A 22,960-nucleotide genomic window follows, 5' to 3' on the forward strand; every position below is an offset into this window, starting at 1 on the left:
TGTAAATCTTACTGGAATCCAACTAAGAAAGGAAAACTATACATAAATCATTGGCTTATGTAAAAGTTTATTATCCATTTCAAAAGAAAATAGAATAGTGGATAAGTTTTACTGCCATTTTACCTCAATTACTCCCATTAAACTATTACCCTATTAATGGAGTGGACAAGTCCCCTCTCAGTCAAGCTGCAGACAGCTTTCATAACCTGAACTTAATGAGACACAAGTAGCTGGGCAATCAGCTGCTGGTTCTTTAAACGGGGAGCCTGAAAGAGGGTAGAGTTACCATGGTTCCAAAGAGATCACAAGGAAGGACATTCTGTGAGGGAAATTGTAAAAAAAGTCAATGTTTCACGTAATGGAGTGCAGACCACAATCAACAGATACAGAAAAACTGGTAGCTATGCAAATAAAAGTTGCAAAGGCAGAAAGAAGGAAACAACTAAAAGAGCAGACAGACTGACTCTTCGAAAGACCAAGGCTAATCGTTTCCTAACCAGCACGCAACTTGCTGAGTTCAATTCCACATCAAATGTCACCATATCAAAGGAAACAGTAAAGAGACTTTTAGAAGCTGGTATGATGGGGAGAGATGCAGCTCAAAAACCTGAGACGAGGAAACCGTCAAACGCCTAGAATGGGCACTAAACCGTAAAAATTTGTCAAAAGAGCAATGGAGAGGAGTGTTATGGACAGCTTAATCAATGTTTGAACTTTTCTGCTCCAAGAGAAAAGTATGTGGGAAGAAAAACAGCCAAGAGATCATCAAAATGTTGGGTAGGGCCTACAGTAAAACATGGAGGTGGTAACGTGAAGGTTGCCGGTGCACATACAGGAGATATAATATTTGTTCCAACGCTGTTCCAAATTGTTTAATTGAACCAATTAAACCTCCATCCCGACCCTGAAGTAGTTAATTTCTCATTTTACCTGTTAAACCTGGTAAAATGGCCCTCCAAGACTGTGATTGGGCACCCCTGGCGTAGAACACGTGCAGCTGTTATTGTTAACGGATGGGGGGGGGGGGAATATTTTGATGAGAAATGTTTGCAGTAAAATGCCAGCAAAACACTTCCTCTGTTGTATTTTCTTTTGAGAAGGTTAATACATTTTCATATAAATCAATCGGTTTATGCTGACTCTTCCTTTCTTAGTTGTACTGTATATGGAAAACTAATTTGTCTAATCACGAAGAACTAATTGACATTGCCCAAGCTTTAGTAAATCATTACGTTAATCCAGATAGGCTTTTCTTGATCCTTACAGTCATTTAGAATAGTAATTCCTATTTTGGAGGTAGCTGTACTATAACTTCTTATATTAATGCCAACATTCTATAATACATGTTCCATATTAATTAAGATTGTTACATTAGATATACTTTGATCCACAGCCATAACATCCACAATAGGGGTTTGGACAAACTATTCAGTATATGAACTGTATGTTTAAATATGATAGTATGCCTCTGCGGCAGTGATAAGCCATTTTAGAGGGGAAAAAAAACACAGCTGGCCTGGAAGCAGAAATATGATCATTTATTAGGAACAAAAATCCTTGGTGCAGTTATGCAAGAAAGCAATCAGAAAATCAATTTACACAATAGAAGGATTATAAAACTAATCTCTTGGTGACTAAGCCCCACTGTGTCACGAGCCTACAAATCCCTGCAGTTCACTGACTAAGCCAACGGAGGACTTTTGGGGAGAGGTTAGACTTGGAAACAACTGATTAAAATCCATGCAAGAGCTGATTAAATCACAGGTAATGGTGACTGAGGAACACAAACAACCCAGGTCAGTGACATGGCAAGTAAACTCCTTTACATTATCAAGATAATGTGCAAAATCAAACCTACAGACAGTTATTTTTTGTCAGTAACAGCATTAAATGTGATATTTTTTCCTGAGAATAAAATTATATATATATATATATATATATATATATATATATATATATATATATATATATATATAAATTAGAAATAATCTAAAAAATGATATCAAAAGAACATGGATGATACCAGCATCTGACAACTATCAGTAATACATAGCAATGCAGGTTATTTACAGTATTTAATCTCAGGTATTTAGCAAGTAAATATATCTCAAAGAGTAAGTAGCAGGGTTTCTGACAACTTTTTACACTTATAACTAAAGCCTGTTTCAAAGCCGTTTTCAAAATGGCCGCTCTAGTGCACTGGGGTTTGATATCTGTCCTCTAAATCACTGCAGGAAGTGATTTAAAATAAATAAATAAAATAAATAAATAAATAAATAAAAAGCATAACAACAAGTGATCTGGCTTTTCTGTTCCGTACCACATCATGGATCGTTATTGCTGTGTTACCTGTTTGACAACGTGGACAATAATCCTTACACTATCAGTGCACTAGAGCAGCCAGTTTGAAACGAGCCTTGCAACAGGCTTTAAAGTTCTAAGTGTAAAAAGTTGTCAGGATGTTAACAATGAAAAGAAAAAAAACAGGTACGTTATTTAAACAGTTGTAGCAACACGTAGGGACGTGTAATGCTATATTTTTCGGAGCCCTGCTAATTACTCTGTAAGCATACTAATTGTGCCCAGCTATGCAGTGGCTCAACATTAATAGGTTGTCTTTCAGAAACTAAAGGTTAGGCATCAAGCATACTCTAACTAACAACCATGTGGCTAAATTAAGTGGTGGCAACTATTGTTTTAGCCCAGCCACACAAACAGTGTGGAATTAAACATTCTTCTAGTCGAGGCCCTAGACAGTTTCCTGACCATTTTGATGAAAAAGGGCAATGTCAACAATTTTATTTATTTATTAAAAATACAAATTGGCATGCACTTAACAATAGACATGTAAAGCTTTCAAATAGAAATAGAAATGTTTGCATTTTGTTATGCTAGACTTATTAATGCAATTTTGTAAATTGGTTACTTTTTCAGTTAGTCATTTTAAGAACACTAATGAAAAATGGCATGTTATGTGTCAGAATGTTTGTTGTTAAGTTACTTCTCTTCTGTATTACATGATGTTTATGAATCATAGTACATATAAAAATGACATTTTTTTCTTCATAAGAAGCGTTGGAAGTTAACAGTGTTTAATTGCATTTATGGCTGATTTTATTTGAGATGGATAAATTATTACAAAGTACACTTCAAAATTACCAAATAAAACAGCATATGTAAGTAAATACATCTTTCTAAAACACAGATTGTGTTATATGATATTTGAACAGCAGATGGCAGCATAGGTTTGTAATTAAATCAAATAGGTTCCGGTCACATGAAGGATCATATTTTACCCAAATCAAAATGGTTTAGATTCCACAAGCATGTGCAACACGCAAACCAGTAATGTATTGGACGATGCAAAAATACTCCAACTACACTGTATAGTGACCAGCAAAAGGGAGACATTGTTAATGGTAGGTCCACCCACAAAGTCCACAAACACAAAATCATAACCAGTCAGTATTCAGCATACCCACGTTGTGATTAGCACTGCAGCACACCTGCCCCTCGTGGAACAAATGTGGAATGTTCTGTTGGTTTTGGCTGAAGACTAAGTCTTTGCTCTTCCCAGCAATCTAAATTGGGGTTAAATCTGGTGAATGTGCAACTTTATGAACAGCGTGTGGGCAACATTATGTGTTGTCAAAAACAGCCCAATTAAAAGTACAAAGACTTCAACATGCTCCACAAATGACCTGCATATGTAAAATGACTATGTGTGCAAATCGTACCTCCAATACCATTTAGCTTCCACCACCCTCTAAGATGACTCTAGGATACACCAGGGCAACATGCTCTGGCTTGAACCTACAGATCAGGTCTGTATTTCCTGGTGGAGCATTACAACTGTAGTGTAGCTACAAAGTCCCATTCTCTGTGACACGTAGGGCATTCAGTATTCAATTACACAAGACTCCTAACTACAATATTGTATTGTGCTCTCCAGCACATTACAATTTAATCCAGGTCAAGCTTCTTTATACCAAACGTGTGGTCAGAAATGTATCCAGAATATATCAAACTAGTTTTAAAGCCTTAAGGGGTACTGCACCTTTTAAGAACTCATTTTTTTTTTGTTCTCAGGGCCAATGTTGTGTGACAGTTTGAGAGTTTTTTTTTTTTTCCATCGAATTAAGTGGTGCCAAAACAACGACCATGCCGCTGCAAACCTCTCAAGGAAAAAAAAAAGTGCCAACTGATAATAAAAATGTCCACTCAAAGATGACTCATTTCCCAGGATGTGAGTTCTCAAACAGGAATACAAATAAACCCAAGATACTTACCAAGCCAACTTCTGTTTAAATATACGGACACGAACACCGGCGGCACAGTAAAGAAATCTACCACTGAGTTTACTTCCAGCCAGAACCATAATTTATCATTGGCTGCAATAAACTGTAGGGAAAGAAAAAAGAATCAATACATTTCTATTATTTCTTCTTTTTATTATTAAAGTTTATTGAACATGCAATAACATAAGACTTGAAGCTAACTGTATCAAATGATGTACAGGCATCTTCCCACTTGGGTAAAATGAAGGGTGCTACACAGCAAGAGATGCAGGCTACTAATCTGGAGATGCTGCACTCTGCTCCTGGAATGTGATTCTGCAAATGGAATCATGCCATGCCTTGTTAGTGACACCCCCTACACCCCCTGTAAATGATTTTGATTTTGCATAAAAAAATATGTTGGCCAAAAATGACGACTTCCATTGAGGAACATATTTCAATATTCATTCTCTTCTGTTTTTAGCTTACAAATGGTATACAATAATACCGTATAATAGGTACTGTAGCTGTAATTTGTACTTCAAAATCGTATTACTTACAATTAAATAGCATAACATTCTGTAACTTTAGCTAACAATTCAAGAAAGTCAGCTACTTTAAGCATGCCTTTACCATTATTTTTCAATTTCACAGTAATAATTTAGATTATACAGCCTCTATGCAAGGAGAAAAATAATAATGCATACCAAGTCACTATATCATATGTTACTATACTCCATATTTGATATAGTAATTTATTTATTTATTTATATTTATATTTATATAGTGCCTTTGACCAAGTAATGTATCAGCAGCTAACAAATAAAATATTTCATCTAATTTCAGATTAAATAAAATATTAGGGCTGCTGAAGTTTTAAAGGAGCTAAATAATCGTCAATTGTATGTGACTTTAAACTGATAATAGGAAATGTGTCTTAAACCTAAATACAGTTAATTTTTTATTTTATTTTTTTAATAAAAAGGTTTGTTTACTTACACGCAGCCCAAAGTACAGTAAGAAGAAAACATTGAAAGCCATGTCGATCTGTAAAGTGATATCTTTGTAGAAATTCTGACAGGATTCTATGGGGCTGATAAAACAACAGAAAACATTTGTTTTATTAAGGACATAATATAGAAGCTATAGTATGTTGTTGCAACAAAAGCAGTTTCTCGCATTCTTTTTTGCTTATTGCTGTAACCACTTTAAAAAAAGTACTGTTTCTTCTTTCCTGTAAGGGTTAACATTTAAAAAAAAAAAAAAAAAAAATATATATATATATATATATATATATATATATATATATATACATTATCAGCAATATAAAAGTGCATTAAGACTGTCAAGGCACTTCTCTGTAAGAAAGGAACATGCATACTTCTTCATACAAGCGTGTCATTTGGTATATTTACAGACATGATTTTATACCCCTGGTTAATTAACCCTTAAAGAACTGAATCATTTACTAATGTGCATTTTAGAAGATAGTTTAAGACCCAGAAACACTGTAGATTTTCAGAATGTGTGTCAAACATACAAAACAAAAGCAAAAAAAAAGACAAAGAAATCTGTGACAATAATAATTAAAACATCTGGATTTTTTTTGTGATATCCTATAGCAATTTCATCATCTGCATTTAGTGTTAATAAAGGTGAAAATGTGAATAGTTGGGAGGTACGAAGGCAAAGCAGAAGCAGTACTTTAAGGGTTAATAATACATGCAGGGTTTGTGTTTATTGTATGTGTTCAAGCAGCCATAGCACATACTAGCATATAGTGCAGTCTTACCCTTTATGGGGCACCAAGAGTCAAAATGAAGAAACTGTAATGACTTGGTAGATAAGCACATTTAATAGAAAATAGACATGTCTTATGGTCTTAATAAAATGACCAGTATTATCATCATTAGAAATGGCTCGACTATCAGGTCATTACACGTGCAACCTAATGATTGTCCCTTGGCTAATACAGGCATCTCTTAAAACTCACATTGAATGAACACTGATGATGAACACAGTAAGGACACCTTCATGTTTTCATGTCCCATTTTTAGGAATGAGTTTGAGAGAGGATGCACATCAAAAATAATAAGACAGTTGTCCTACGTTCCAGTATCCATAGTTTATATATATACAGGGGTTACAGTTTAATGCAGAAAGCTACCACTTGAAAGAGGGAACTTTTTTACCCAAATAAACTGCAATAAATATGGATATTGAAAGTTAGGGTAACTGTCTCAATATATTTTGTGGGTCACTGTCAATTTATTGCGACCTTCTCTGTAAGGAATGCCTCAGAGTCTTTCCCTGGTGCAATACTGTACATTTTTTGACAATGTTGTATCCATGCCTTCTTTTTAATAAACAAGCAGCTGTTCTACATCACCACTTGTCAACTTACAGTACATTATTAAATTATACTGTAGGAGTTGACTTTCAAAATATAAAATGAGGCATGGATTGAAATGTCATCAATGTAATTTGGTAAATACATAGCCCCAACAATAGTAACTACATTAGAAAGTCATTACTGAATTACTGGTCTTGTGAAATGCATGTTGAGTTCTAGATCATTATTAAAGAAAGGTGGGCAAAAACTGTAGACCTTGAAATGTTAAACAAGCATCAATGGTGTGAAACATACATTAGCTGAATTTAATACAGCCTGTAGTGTTTAAGGTGTAACGTAATCAAACAGATCTGTTATAGCTTTTTTTTCTTCTTGTTTTTATTTGCATTGACTACAGACATAGTTTGCAGACAAGGAATGAAACATTTTGAACCTTTTGTTATGATCAAAGTGGCAGCCTTAACACCAGTAACCATTTTCTACTGCAGAGTTTAAGTATGGTACTATGGTACCATTTAGATAATTAAAATAGACCATTTAGATCACTTTTTGTAGGTGGGTGATTTAAGATGGTTTTCCAGAAATAGGTCAGTAATCCAATATTCTACAGCACACTGATAAAGGTAGTGGCCCTCTCCAAAATTTACTGAATGAATGATAGCATTAATTGCCTATGTTCATACAAATATACATTAATATTTCATTAATACAAAACTAGGTATAATAAATGTTACACCATCAAATGTATCAATTGACAAGGTGTATGGAGTTGCTTTTGAATGTTCAATAATGGTCCTGTATTCTCTTGCACTCACATTAACAACATCACTCCAACTAGTGCTCTAGCGCTAAACGAATGTAAAATGGAAATGAAACGAATTTAGGCTCTTAAATGATGCAGTAACAAATACATGGTTTCAACTAAACAGGAATATATTTTTCAAGATGCAATTCCCCCTTTTTATTCATAATGTATACTTGTATGGCATCACAAATATAATTAGAAAACACTAAAACCACTGTATGTGGTTTTCTGAAGCTATAATTTAAGGCAATCAAATCTCCTTTTAACGCAACATGTTTACTGTATACTGTATCTAATGTACAGTTTATTGAGATTGAATGCTACATTTCCTCTGCTTTCTTTGAAGACAAAAACACATTTAATTATTTCCCTAGCAGGGAACCATGAAGAGTCTTGCTATGTAGAAATCAGTTAAAAGAATAATGTTGGGTAAGATATATCTTTAGCTAAAGCTTGCAGGTTTTCTTTTCCATCACCCCTTCCAGTATCTTCTGCAACGTTATAGTACACAGTGCCTTAATCAGTTCATGGCAAAGCTGCTGAATGTTCAGAAAAAAGACAAATTACTTTTTTCTTGCTGACACTACCATTATATGACTTTATGACTTTATAGGTAAAAAATAAAGAATTGCAATCTCTTAAAGACACTGACTAATCTATATAAAAAAAGAATGTGAACATATATTGTAGGGATTCAATATATTTTAAGAATCAGCATTTCTTGCAGCTCCATATAATATATAAATATATATATATATATATATATATATATATATATATATATATATATATATATATATATATATATATATATATAGCGACAGACCAGGGGGAGGAAGGGGAAAATATGTAGTCAAGGAGGGGCCAAGAGACTACATCCCCCAGAATGCCATTATTAGAGCAGAATCTGGCTCTAATAATAAGTGAATGCCACCTGCCTGCGATATGGGCAGTCTGCAGTCAGTGTGAAGGCTAGAGGCTGACAGTAATGAAAAGATACTGTGTAAACCTTTTGTGTACTGTTGTTATGTGTAATTGTGTAAAAGTGGTTTTGTAACAGGTAAACAGCTTAGCTGTCCAGGTTGTTAGTTAGGTTCCTGAACAGTTCAGTTAGCGCTCCAAAAACAGTTAGGTTTTGTTTTGTTTTTGTTCATTTGGCTTTGATTTATGTAATTAATAAAACGGCACAAAGGTGCTGTTAAAACTTCAAATTCTTGTGTCTGGGTCTGATTTTAAGCGGCCACGAACATTAAAATAAGTGAAATCTTTCACAAATATATATATCAGACATGTAGGACTTGAGTCCAGGACTCGGACTAGAGTTGCATATTTTGTGACTATTTTGTGACCAGAACTCGGACTGGAGTCAACGTTGCAAAAGACTCGGACTCGACCTTGTGTGACTCGGACTCAAACATTTGGGCTCCACTTTGCCTCAAACTGGGGCCGCAAAGCTTTTTACAGAAGTATGTATGGTACACTTCCTGAGAAAGGGTGTTTCTTAAAGGGCAACATTTTCAAAGGAATGTTAAAAATAAACAGACTGTTAGGATGTATTAATGTGCACAAATAGTGTTTGTTTATTTTATACATATCTTTAGTATATCTATTTGATATATCACATTTGAATACTGTAAAAGATTTTTAAAGCATGTTTAAATTTGCTTTGTCTTTGTCTCTAACAACGAATCCTTTTTTATTTTCCATTACACAAGTAATATTACAGTTACAAGGAAAAACGCATTAACAATACACTGTGTAGCGTCAACCTAGAAATCTGTCTGTGTGAACTCAATGTTTTCATTCCATTATGAACCTACACAAAGGGGAAATACAGAAATAATATGTTTTTGTGTAAAAGAGAAAAGATAAATACATTATCTGAAATCAATTGAACTGAAGCACAATCTTGTAAATGCATCATTGTATTACTTCATAAAAGTGCAAATGCAATGAAAGTGAAACATAACATTTCTGTTTTGCAAAACAAATAATACAAATAATACTAAATTTACTTTAAGAATACAGTATATATACAGTTCCGGCAATGTCTAAATCAGATTGTCAGATTTTACCTGAATTGAAGTCAAAGTAGATGTTATAGTCAGAGGTGAAAGTAAGTTTAATTTCTTACAGGTGCAGTGGTATATTCAGGTACGCGTTAAAAAGTGGTACACAGCACACTGTGCTTGCTCGCGCATGACTACACAATTTCCGCTAAGAAAGCAGGGAAACGCCCATTCAAATCTGGTACGTTATGCTGTTTTCGGTCTTTTACATATTTATCATTTTTTTTCCACCATTATGAAAATAGTATGCAAATATTTATCATATGCAATACACTGGATCTTGTACATTTTTTTACTTGTGAAACTTTGTGGTGGACTTCTCGTGAATTGTTTTTTTCTTTTTAGAGAAACTGATTGTCTGTTTCCAGTTTAAGTTTTTTTTTTTTTAAATGTATACCTCTTTTTGACAATAGGAACACCCATCCGATCGCAATTGATTGCACATGTACCAAAATCTGACAGTGTACCACTTGCAATCTGTCAGCATACCACTTTCTGACATTACACAGGTCAAGTTTTGGTGCTTTCACATTCTGACAAGGTACCACTTTCTAACACTACACCGACTCTACAGTCCAGATCACTGCTTCTATCAAAGTGAAAAACAACGCCCACAAACTGAACTTGAAGCTTATCTATAAACTTCACGTACATTCAGACAGTATTCCAATTCCAAATAGTATCTACAGAAGGTATGACATGACATCAGCACAAAACAAGCCAGGTTTATTCGCCTTGAAATCATAAAAAAAAGAAAATTGACAACTAAAGCATTACCATTTTCTGTCAAATATTTACGATTAAGATTGTCGGCATTAGGCAGTGTTTTACTACAGACAGTAGGCCTACTGTCGCAAGAAGTCACCAATAGATACCTCTCTGCAATAAACAGTGGCTGTCCAGCAAAGCACAGCACTCTGACAAGCTCATTAACAGTCATCCGGCACTTTCTTGTTTTAGTTTCATGTGTCGCTTGTTCATGTGTCGTATGTTCTATGTTATTGTCAGTGTACCTCAATGCTGCAGTATTTGCAGCGCTATGCATCCTCTGCCTCATCTGACCCACTTCTGTTATTTTTGCTAACATTTGTTTTCTTTTGAATATTCATAAACTGATTTACATTTTCTCCCAATTCATCCACTAAAGATATTATATTTTCGTGTAAGTATTTCAATTTAGTTTTTGATCAAGATAGTAGTTCTATACCCAGCAATTGCCACAATAATCAGACTTTGATTGGACAACATAATCAGGTGATAAGTGACAGAGAACCACGTTTGAATGTTATTTGATCATCTGACGTCTAAACATTTGCTGTATCCTAGGATACAGTGTAGAGCTACTTATGTCTGAGTCAAAATAAAACAGCATTTTGATCAAAATATTGTGTATTTCCTTGAAAATAGTACCGGGAAAATATTGAATAATAGACAAAAACCGGGTATAAGTCAGTAAAAACCAGCGTCCAGTTAAAAAAAAAAAAAAAATTACGGTAAAATTCAGAATAAACCGGAAATGTGGAACACTACGTACACTGTACTTTTTAATCTTGTGTCATGTTTCTCAGCTGGGTATTTAATCAAGTCTGTTTTTTACCTGCAGCTTTCATTTACACAGATATAAATAGAGAAAAAATACCTTCTAGCCATTTTTCTCTAAGGACTGTAAGGTCAGAAACATGGCACTATTTTAAAAAGGGTGTCCTCTATAAACCTCTCTTGACAGTGTCTTGCCTTAATAGGAAATGCAGTTACAAGCTACTAGCCTTTGCATTAAATCTCAAATTTAAAGATGAATCACTCAATTTATATACAGTATGTACTAAACCAAATCAATATCAGTTTAGATTAGCTAGATCGGTTTTGAAGATTTCGTATTTCTGAATAGATTAACTTTTATTAAATCACTTACTTGAGTACAATGCACCCAAGATATTTAAGAGAAACTAACATGTTAGAGTTTCCTCTAGTTTAGTGAATGATGCTGATTGCTTCGACAGGAACTCTGTGCTTTCCTTTTCCTTAAGAGGCCTGACCCTTGCATTATGGAGATTAAACCATTTGAGCTGCACAATCTGATTCAGAGTTCATTTAAATATATTGAAAGTCTCTGCAAAGTGCAACAAAAGGATTTATCCATCAGATAAATGGAGAGGTTGAACACATGCTAGGATTTATTTTAACAATGCAATGACTCTTTGCTAGATTAAAACTAGAGCTAAAGACACAGAAGTGTAGTTTTATATTTTTATGGTCCATTCATTAAAATGTTTGATTTCCTTTATATCCACTTTGCCTCAAACTGGGGCCGCAAAGCTTTTTACAGAAGTATGTATGGTACACTTCCTGAGAAAGGGTGTTTCTTAAAGGGCAACATTTTCAAAGGAATGTTAAAAATAAACAGACTGTTAGGATGTATTAATGTGCACAAATAGTGTTTGTTTATTTTATACATATCTTTAGTATATCTATTTGATATATCACATTTGAATACTGTAAAAGATTTTTAAAGCATGTTTAAATTTGCTTTGTCTTTGTCTCTAATAATAGGGTTCATTTTGTAAGCAGTTACATCAAGTACACTGTAAGGTATGTGGCTGTACTAATAAGTAAGCAATAATTTAATACTGAATGATTAATATAGATATTGTATTCTGTATAGGGAATTATCACATTACCATGTATTTATGTTTGCAAAATAAGATTTGGAAATACTGAAACCAGACAGCCTATAAAAGACAATAACCTAACCTTAATTTAAAACTAGATTTTCCACCAATCTTCACCAAGCTTTTATTTTATTTTACACTCCAAGTCTGCTATAGAAGTTTCAGATTGCATTTCACCATAAACTCGTGCTTCTTACAAGATTATGAGTGCAGACCCTCTGTTTGTGACTGCACAGTTTTTTTTTTGTTTTTTTTTATCTAGTAACCATATACTGCATACACAAGCCATTCTTCTTTTTTCTCTACACCCCGAAGAAAGAGACTCATCAAAATATGTATACAGATAAATCTCACTGAGATTAACATCCTATTTTCTGTTGGCAGCTGTGAAAACACACTGAATCCAAAAATAACAATCACACAATAGGCCATTAGAACATAACTGTATAAGCCAATTACACAGTAACACCATTATCAGTGATAAATAGCTCCAAGTATGAATGAGTTGCCAAAAATAAAAATAAACAGTCATTTATCAACTTTAGGTCCATCAAAACTGTACTTTGCTAAAACAACAACAATATGTAACTTTATCTATCTATAAAAGCATTATTGTATTTCCAACAACAATTGTGCAGAACTGGAATCAGGTTAAACAAAAGAAACCCTTTTCTAACATTGTTGCCTGTCACCTACATAATTAAATTAACAGTTTATTGAATTTTGCCCAAATGGAATCTAAAAGGTCTTTAGGAGGCAGGAAGTTTACAGTATGAATAAGGAGATGATTTGATTGTGAAAATTCAAGCAACACTGTAGGTCAGCCAATTTGGTATCAGTACAAAGGAAATGTGAAACCAGTAAGTGAAAGCTTTTGTTCTCTGATGTGGAACCCAAAAAGCTACTTGAACACTCTAAAAGTGTGTGAAAAGTGTGTGAAAACTAGGGCACTTTAAAGGTCTAGTTGCCTAATGATAACATTACTCATACTCTGCCTCTAGCCATATACCACAAAGTTGAATTATGTGCTTGTTAGATCTCTGAATCTAAACAAGATTGGTCCTCATCTGTACTTAGACAAGTCCTCCAAGGAACAGCAGGTGGTCGCTCAGGGTGGGATAATTTTCCCCTTTGTCTGGGGTACCTTTTGGATTATATACTAAACCAAGGTCCTGTTTGCTTGGAGTCCATGGCACTTTTTCAAAGATGAAAAGGGAGGTTAACATTATGCAGTCTTCTTTAAAGATCTAAACAGCAACGGATCATCCCTGGGTTACGAGCCTGTTCATTCTACAGTAAATTTGTTAATAAGGGGTCAATAAATCACCCCGACAGGGATCCTCTGTGGCTCCCCTTGTAAACATCCTCCTATAGGTGATACTGAGGATTACTGCTTCATGGGGTATGAGAAATATCTGTGGTAGAAAGCGAACTGGGATTGCATTATTAAAGCAAGTACGACTGAGATCTACAGTTTTATTTATTTATTTTTTTTCAGGTTACCGTCATGTCGATATTTTTTCGACCAGGCTATTTATATTTCCAGAGTGATGTTCTTAAAGTGGCAGTGCAAGACATTGTAGTGAATCTTAAACTGTCTAATTCCAGTATATTGACCTGTTAGTTTGTTGACATCCGTCTCACTCTCATACTCACACTCATGCTACTCATATGAACACTCTTTTGTGAAAAACTGCTGAAGGGCACAAACTTAGGAATATTTTTATTTAAGTATCTAACTACAATGTTTATAAAAACATTACGGCACAAAACAGTGCTTTCAGAATACATAGCTTTCTAAATATGACCATTATAGAATGAGTTGCATGACTTCATATTCAGAAATGGATTGAAAAAAGAGAATTCCTCTTTACCCCAACTCTCAGGAAAACCTTGTTCCCTCAACTCAGCATATCAACAAAACAGTTTTCTTATGTGCTTCATAGGGTGCCAATTCAGTTAGTATTTGGACGTCCTTTGTAATGATGTACACACCTGCTGGAATTTCAGTTCAGCCCTAAATATGTATATTTTCTGTCACTCCAGCTTGGTTAGATTTAATACATTATCCAATAGATTAAAAGGTACTATTTTTCACTCTGCAAATATCTATGAAATCCTGACCCTAAAATTCCTGGTATTTAAGATTATGCAGGCAATGTCATTTATATATAACAGAGACATGATTCACATGTCATTCTACTCTGCAAGATAATTTACGGATCAGTTACCTCTGGAACAATTATTTTAAACCTCTAGGCAAGGTCATTCCACAAAGACTGCGACAAACAGATGCACTGTTGTTACTAATGCCAAAGACGTGCCAGCGCCTCAAGAATAGTGACCCTTAATCAACATTTGAAATATTTTCCTCAGGGGCAAAAAATAGGTCACACCGCCGACTCCCATGTTTACAAAAATGGAATTATTTACTCCTCTAGTTCGTGGTGATAACAGTGCTTTACATTCGAACTGTTCACAAGTTTGTCTGTTTACAAAGCAAAACCAGTACAACTGGACATACAGTACATATTTGTATCTTCGCAATACTATTACAGATGATAACTAACACAGAATGAGAAATGAGAAAGGAATTCCGGGCTTTCTTCTGTTTCAACATCCTGGTTGCCAAATCACTTTGATATTGAAAATCTAAAGCCAATAAATGCCACATATAACTTGTTAGTTAATAACTTAATCAAGTTCTTCTCTTGCCTCTACAAAGTGGACCCTAATGGGAAACCATATGGCAATATGGCTCATAACTGTTGTGTATGACAGAGCAGTCCTGGGTTACATCTTCTGTGTTACAAGCACCTCTTATTTTGTACTTTAACAAGACGACATATACTGTATATAGAATACTAAACTACCTGTATACTTTGCATGCACAGATTATCCTACAATGAGCAAAAGAGTGCACGTTACACACAATTATGGCACAGTATGTTCTGGGTTATTTATTAAGTTTATCTAACTTACAATGTGACTTTTATTCACGTGGGGGTCGTTGCTGCAAGGTCTTTTAAAATAATGATTTACTGACTGATGATAAAGAAAAAATCTTATTTTTGCTTTACAATTAACTATTCCATTACTTTGTTAACTAGCTTGCTAGCCTTCCACCTTTAGTTCTCCAAAACTATTTATCTAGAGTGTTAATCATACCATGTCCGTATGGTGATGAAGAGTGAATATCTAAACACATGAAATGAACCTCTTAATAAAATATATGCGAACAACCTCTTTAATTAATTCAATTCAAATAAAAAACTATGTTAATTATATACAGTTCTAGATATTTTAGGCTTCTGAAACATAATACTATGGAGCCCTACATTTTGCTGTCTGTTATATACATGTCAAATGCTAAAATTCTATATCCAAAACATGGCAGCCATAGCTAGTCATGCACTACTAGTCCATTAAGAGCATTCTCAGGTTAGAAATAATTTTCTCTACAGGTAAGGAAACAAACTAGCTATTTTAAAGCAATAACTGAAAGGTGGGGAAGTATGAGTTTGCAAGCTCTACTCTACATTTAGCAGGGTCTATTGGAGTGCTAGTTTCCAATTCTGGGCAGGGTTCTTCTCCTAATAAAAACAAAGTTCATGCATATCTTACCTTGATGTACTAAAATGTACATTATAAGGGGAGTGAATGGGAAAAGAACCAGAATTAGAAATAAAAGAATAAAAACTGTAATAAAAAAAGAAATAAAGCAGACTGATATTGCAAAGCTGCAGTGAGTAGATTTTTTCCATCGAAGCTACAGTAAGCGTCACACAAATTGGTCAATTTCAACACATCGTTAAAAAAACAAAACAAAGTTATAATCTACGAACAAGGGGAGCTTGGTAATACAGAAAATGCACTGAACGTTAATTTAAAAAGTAAAAACTATAATATAGCGTGCGTTGGTTACATTATACTACACTGTCTGTGTAGTATAATAGGAACATCACCCTTGAGCGACGGACAATATAAAAAAAAACTAACGCTCCAAATGGTTTAATGGTCAGCATAGCTGCTTGTGGGTGTAAGCCCCAGACATAACTAAAAAAAACTAAGACAGCCCCATGTGGGTGTAGCCATGAGTCACTGACCACAGATGCAGATTTTAAATATCTTGGTTCTGGGAAAATGATACAGATACTCACACCACCAGTAAATTACATACAAAATGCCTCATTGAAATAAGTACAAATACAAACAAATGGGTTCTATAGGATGTAATTGTTGTCCTGTAACAAAAATATAAAATGAACTATGGTATACTGTCATATCCCTTCAAGACATCATTATTATTATTATTATTATTATTATTATTATTATTATTATTATTATTATTAAATTTGCAATACCATGTGAATGTAATAATAATAATAATGATAATAATCTTCATTTTATAAAGCGCCTGTCATGTATACTAGAAGATGCCAAGCTGTTATCTTATTGTAAGATAGAAGGTAATATATCTTTATAAAACGATAATTCTAGGTTAAGTAACAAGAACATTTTGAAAGTAAATATGTGTGAATACTTACTCAGAAGAATCTATAAAGTATATTACAAGTGCACCAATGCTGAGAGCAAAGACTAAGACAACCTGCAAATAAAAACAAAAAGACAATTAGACTTCAGGAGTGTCAAGTTGCACAAACAAGCACATGCATAGGTCAGTTATATACTACTACTAAATGTTAAACCACTCAATAAGCATTTAAATGATTGCACAGCTCATCCAGTGCAGTTTAAGGCATTTTTATTACATTCTGTGCTGCTGCTGTGCACTGTGTATTCAATGTAGTTTACTTCTTTCTTGTACATGTGTGTTCTATAATTCACCATGAAGAGGCACTTTTTATTTAAAATGGTAGTATATCTCTTATTTCTAGGAACAATCTTGGAACCAAATATTCAAACTAATAAGCATCCCCCAACACAGTTTCTGTAAACAATCTCTTATTGGAATAAACAATAAATAAATATCCTAGAGTAAGAAAAAAAAAAAATCATTTGTCATAATTTGGGCACACAGAGAAAAAATTCTTAGAAACCAAACTGTCAGAACATGCTTCCTCCTCAGTCTCCTTTAAAAGGGCCACAGTATTCTGAACTTGTTAAAGAACAGTAACAGTAATACAAATAAATACACTATCAGTGAAAGGGTCTATCAGCACATCTTTAAGCTGAGGAACAACAATAAGAAAACAAAAAGAAAAAACAGTATTTGGCTATTTAAATAGTCTGATATTTACAGGGACTAGGCAAATTGCCAACTTCCAACAGTACATTATTAGGGGGCCCATTTTCCACTGTGGGCAAACTGCCCTTTGATTGGCCCGTAGGAAAAAAATATAGGGATTACCTGTAAAATACTATCTGGAATTAAACTAGTAACCCTGCAGTCTTCAATGTAAACTGTACCCAAGTTTAAATCACTCAGTACACTGGTACAGATGTTTACAATAGAATTAATTAATTTGGCTTCTTACAGTAGAATGAAACCTGCTGGAAAATAGCCCAGGGGTTCCTGAAGACCAGGAAAAGTATTATTTCCTGACACTGCTGTGGGCCTAGTAACTTTTCTTTAAATCACTTGTGTTTTAACAATTAATAATACACTTACATTTACCTGTTCAACATTCCTCTGAGAAAGTGCTGAAATATTTACAAAAGTAAAAACGATACAGCCTTGTCAAGCAATAAATTGCACTATAGAAGGCCTAAAGTAATGTTAAACCTGCTGCTTAATGTTCTTATTTCGGAACAGTGCTTACCTTATTCTGAATACGCTGTTAACATGAGTTGAATACTTACTCCGCATACTGAGTATTCAGAATAATAATAGAATATTAGCCTGCATGTAAAAGTGCTGAATTACAGTTAATGCCAGGATTGTTTTTCTGTCTACCCATACATACAAATGAAAGTAAAGACTGTTTCGCCTTTACAGTGCACTTGCGTTCAATGTCTGCGTACCACAGTTAACAGCTTTGTTGGTATTGACAATGTGTAACTCTCCTACCATTAAAAAGATAGACTTGAGTTTGTCGGCATGGGTTTTGTAAAGCTCATTGTGAAGTTTGTATTCTTTTATTGGGCCACTGACCATTACATACATTTGTCAGTTAACAGCAGCCTCTTTAAGTACACTACTTAAATCTTGCATTGACTGTTAAGACAATAAACTCTAATCCACGGTTCAAAATGTAGCAGACTAGGCATGGCCTTTTCATAGGCTGTTACACAAAAAAACATATAATGTTTTAGTATCTGTATAGTGTTCAGTAGTGTCAAGTTGTTCTGAATTATGCAATGTGGACTAATGTCCACTGACAGACCACCAAACAAAATTTAATTGCATTTCAGTCAGATTTAAACCTATCCCTCTACAGCAGGGGTCTCCAACCTTGGTCCTGGACAGCCTCAATCCTGAAGGTTTTACATCATGGCTAAAGATCTGGAACACGTGTTAATCCTGACTAATTAAGCCAATAACTGGTTCAAATAAGTCATTGAGAAATTGGTTGGAATGAAAACCAGAAGATCCTGTGGCTCTCTAGGACACGGGTGAGAGACCCATGCTCTATAGTGACCAATTTTACAGGAAAAGAAAAGTTTATTTTTCACAAGGTTTATTAGGCAATAGTCCAAATATGCTTACTGCAAATGCATTACACTGGCAGTTATGTTAAGTCTTGTCCCTATCCATGGTGCTGAAACCATTTCAAAATACTTGTATTTTGTATATGTTTTGTAAACATTTAAAAGACTGATAAAAGTTGAAATAGGTTCATAAAAACATCACCTAACTAATGACAGAACTGACTTTCAGTTTGTTATTTAGCAGTGTTTATATTCCTTAATTTACAAAATTGGCTTTTATCATAAAAATGTATATATCACAATCCTCTCAAGTTTGCTTCTTATGACTTTTGTTGAAATGTTTAGTTTATTTTAGATACTAATCTTTATAATTTAATAGGGATTTAGTAAATCTGGATAATAAGCTAAGAGGTAAAGTCTAATATTGATAGATATGAAGAACAATGTATTATTTAAAATGTGTTCCTCATAAAATCTAGTTTGAGCATCACAATTCTCTTATGTGGATACTGCTCTAAAAGATTTACTAAAACTTGAATATTTCTTATTATTTTAATACTAGGTGTGAACATCCTCACATTGTATCTATGGTTGTACATACAGGCATTCCAAAAGCAGTAACCTAACCTAGTGATCCGACTTCAAGAGTGAGGTAAAAGGGTAATAATACATTTGTACTAAACTAGGACATCTCCTTTATTAAGTAGGTTGTTGGCAGCTCATTATATTAGTTTTAATTTCTTGCATGTAAAAAGACATATTGGCCAGACAGCGAACCTCATGAGATTTCTAAAAGGCTTTTATTATTAAGGCAACAATAATAATAATAATAAGTATTATCAAGGTCTTGCATAAAACATAAAACATTTTTCATAACACACAATGCACATGAATTGGTCCTTACATCAGGAAAATAGCATACAAAGTGGTTAAAGAAAATTAAATAATTCCATACACTTTACCTGTTATGCATCTATCATACAGTATGTACAGTTCTGAAATAAGCAAATATTATAGCAAAAAGATACCTGATACAATGCTCTCAATGTGCTTACTTTTAGGTAGTCTGTTACTGTTTTACTACCCAGATCATTTGACCTTAACAATGTCTTCAGGGTCAATGCAAAGTCATTGGCTGCAAAGCACGTCAGCCATGAGGGGAAGTAGCTGGTTGGTTAATGACAAGAAAAAGACGTTGAAGGGGTGGGGACAATTTCACTGTCAATTTCAGAATAGGTGACTTTTGTTTAACCTACCATAGTATTACACATATTTGCTAAGTCCATGTGAAAACAAGATCAGTATATGGGGTATTTGAAAACAGTATACGTTTGATATAATTTGTAAAAAGTTAACTGACTGAACCTAGGTCATTTTTACTATTTAGACATAACAATGGTCTTCAACAAAGGGAGATCATACCATGCATAATGAATGGCTGATTATTTTTCCATGATGTACATATGGTCTTGTATTCGGTATTGTTCAGATCCTGAATAGAAAACCCTTTATAAAATTTTCAACACTTTGCTAATTGTTTTTTATATTCAATGGGGTTTTTCTGAGCATGCTGTGCCTTCCATTATGTACATGCTTTCAAACCCTGTTTGAAACATAAATATCCAAAAATAACTTAAAACAATAACGCTGCATGTTCACAACAAATTGCAATGCCCCTTTTTCAAAACACAGTAGAATAAGGGATTTGTTTGGAAAAAACATGGCCACAAGAGGGCACAGTTAGCTTATGATAGCTACAACGTGTCCAATCGAGTCTGATTTCCTTTAGGTATTGAATCCTTAAGCTCTAACCTGACACAAAGATCTTCATCTGTTGGGATTGTATAAAAATGTAGAATTTCATGCACACTTACCTAATTGTAAGTTAATCTAATGATGCAACCAACAAATAAAGTCACTGATCTATATACTTTTTAGATGGATCAATATGGGTAGAAATATTAGATCACTTTACTATAATTCTGATTAAAAATCCAATAGCAGGTCATTTAATTTCCTGAAGCCAGGTAAAATGCAATCACTGACCAAGTGAATCCAATGGGATTAAATAAAACGACACCTAAATATCTTAATAGCAAGGCAGACAGACGAAAGACTTTAAACATGTCCACTTTAATAAGAGTTACGGTTAAAAGCATTACCTGGAGAAGATTAGATGAGACCAGTAATCTTGTTCAATGCAAACTTACGACCTTCAGCTAATACAAATGCCACGCTCGCTCAGAGTGATCTTCAAAAGGTAAACACTTCCAACACTGATACTGCAGCCACTTGAAGTGAATTATTTTTTCTTACAACACATTATTAAAGAGCTCTTACCAAAAAAGTACATGTTTAAAATGTCATTAGAAATGAGTGAGTGCGGCTCTAAACAGCAGTGGATCCAAAGAGTGCAAGACTTTAACCCTTTCATGTATGGTGACCTCATATGGGGACAGATTTTTAGTCTAGCTGGGGTTCTCATTATTTTAAGATCACACACAACAGGCACCTGGTGAAAACAGGTCTGATTAAATGTGACATAACTAATACTCTGCATAGGTTATGTAAGCAATGACACCTTAGATATCCTTATAGCATCCTGGAGTGTGTTATTGCACTCCAATCATACCGTACGTTAATTCTGAAATTATTACACACCTACGGAATGTTGCTAGACAAATTGGCAGGCATCATTTTATAATTCCGAATAACCTCTCTACAGATTTCAGAATTTTGAGAAATCTGTATTTGTTGGAATCATATTTGTGAGAACAGCAACAACATACTATGAGGAGCTCAGAGTTTCTTTTGAAAGCACAGTTTAATCTGAGCACTTCCAAATATGATTTTTTTGATATTCTTACACATTGAAAAGAGATGTGCTGGGCTTTCTGAGCTGTTAACAGGCTTGGAAAGCCCCATGTCATTTGAAACTACCTAATCTCTTGTTGAGAGCCGCATAATGCAACACACACACGCGCACACACACACACACACACACACACACAATTCAGGGAGTTCAAGACTCACTGAGTCACCAGAAAAAATATCACCATCATCAGTATAAAACAAGGAGTTTTTATGCACTTAAATATCTCAGTCCCTCATTTATTTTTAAATAACTTTAAAAAAGGTGAAATATATGTTTAAAATACAGATGGATACTCCGACAGTACATATGTTCCCAGGGATCATTACATTTATTCACTGTCAAAGGGTACATTTTTAAATAAATGATATACTAACTACAGTATTCAGTTGCTTTTCTAAAGATATCAGCAGCTCTGAAATCACTCTGAATGCTGGGGTTTTAGTTGTGGTGCCTTTGACACTCCAACTAGGAGATCACATTTATCAGACGTTCAGCCCAAAAGACTGACCTAATTAAAGCTGTCGTAACTAAAGAAACGGAAACTTCTGTGTCCTTTTTTTAGCAGGGGTTGTAAAGCAAGCAAACTATCCTTTCTCTTGATTCTTCTGTGCAAACAAAAACAGTGCAACTGCATCACAGTCAAGGTTATTTCAGTTCCACACCTGCACAAAAAGAACAGTAATAACGTAGTTTACAGTTTATGTAAGTTGACATATTATCACTTCATATTAATGTCAGACACTGGTTACATAAATGTTGGGAATAGTCCTGGGCACCCTGTGTCAAATGTTCTTTTGTGCATTAAAAGTGAAATTGCAACCTTCTAAATTAGATTTCCCAATAGCTATTAAGCATAATATTAATATTACTTAAATTGTAATAATATGGGCTTATGAAAGCTTTATTATTACTGAAAACAAATTCTGATTTCGATAACCCTATTTGTTTTATTTCTATTCGCGCTACACGCTGTTCGCGTCGCAATGCACCAATCAGAAATAAGGTTAGAAGGTAGCAGCTGTCAGACTGTCAATGTCTCGCTCACACGGAAATTACCACAGAAATAAAAAAAAAATCAATGAGAATTTAATTATTAAAGTCAAAAATATAATATTGTTTATGATGCCAGTGTCATGGTTATAAAAGACAAATACAAAGAAGGACACCACATGGCAAGAAATAGCAGAGCAATTGGAAATTGATGGTATGTCTATCTCTCTTTATTTCACCTCAATTTTAGACAAAGTGAAGCCAGGCACCACACACTGGTTTCATATTTCTATGAAATGATGCTTCTTTG

The 22,960-nt window shown here is 34.2% G+C and overlaps 1 protein-coding gene across 11 annotated transcripts in view; it reads right to left on the bottom strand.

The window, feature by feature from the left end:
- LOC117415708 (calcium-activated potassium channel subunit alpha-1a) overlaps positions 1–22,960 on the bottom strand; it is a 182,268-nt gene that overhangs the window by 92,014 nt on the left and 67,294 nt on the right. For all 11 annotated transcript variants that reach the window (XM_059026372.1, XM_034026389.3, XM_034026409.3 and 8 more), the window contains exons 3-5: positions 16,721–16,782; positions 5,277–5,370; positions 4,290–4,401 (exon numbers count right to left, since the gene is read on the bottom strand). In XM_059026372.1, the coding sequence (XP_058882355.1) occupies positions 4,290–4,401; positions 5,277–5,370; positions 16,721–16,782 (268 nt within the window). The remainder of the gene's footprint in view (positions 1–4,289; positions 4,402–5,276; positions 5,371–16,720; positions 16,783–22,960) is intronic.

This window comes from Acipenser ruthenus, chromosome 7, assembly GCF_902713425.1.
Source record: "Acipenser ruthenus chromosome 7, fAciRut3.2 maternal haplotype, whole genome shotgun sequence".
Classification (NCBI taxonomy): Eukaryota; Metazoa; Chordata; class Actinopteri; order Acipenseriformes; family Acipenseridae; genus Acipenser; species Acipenser ruthenus.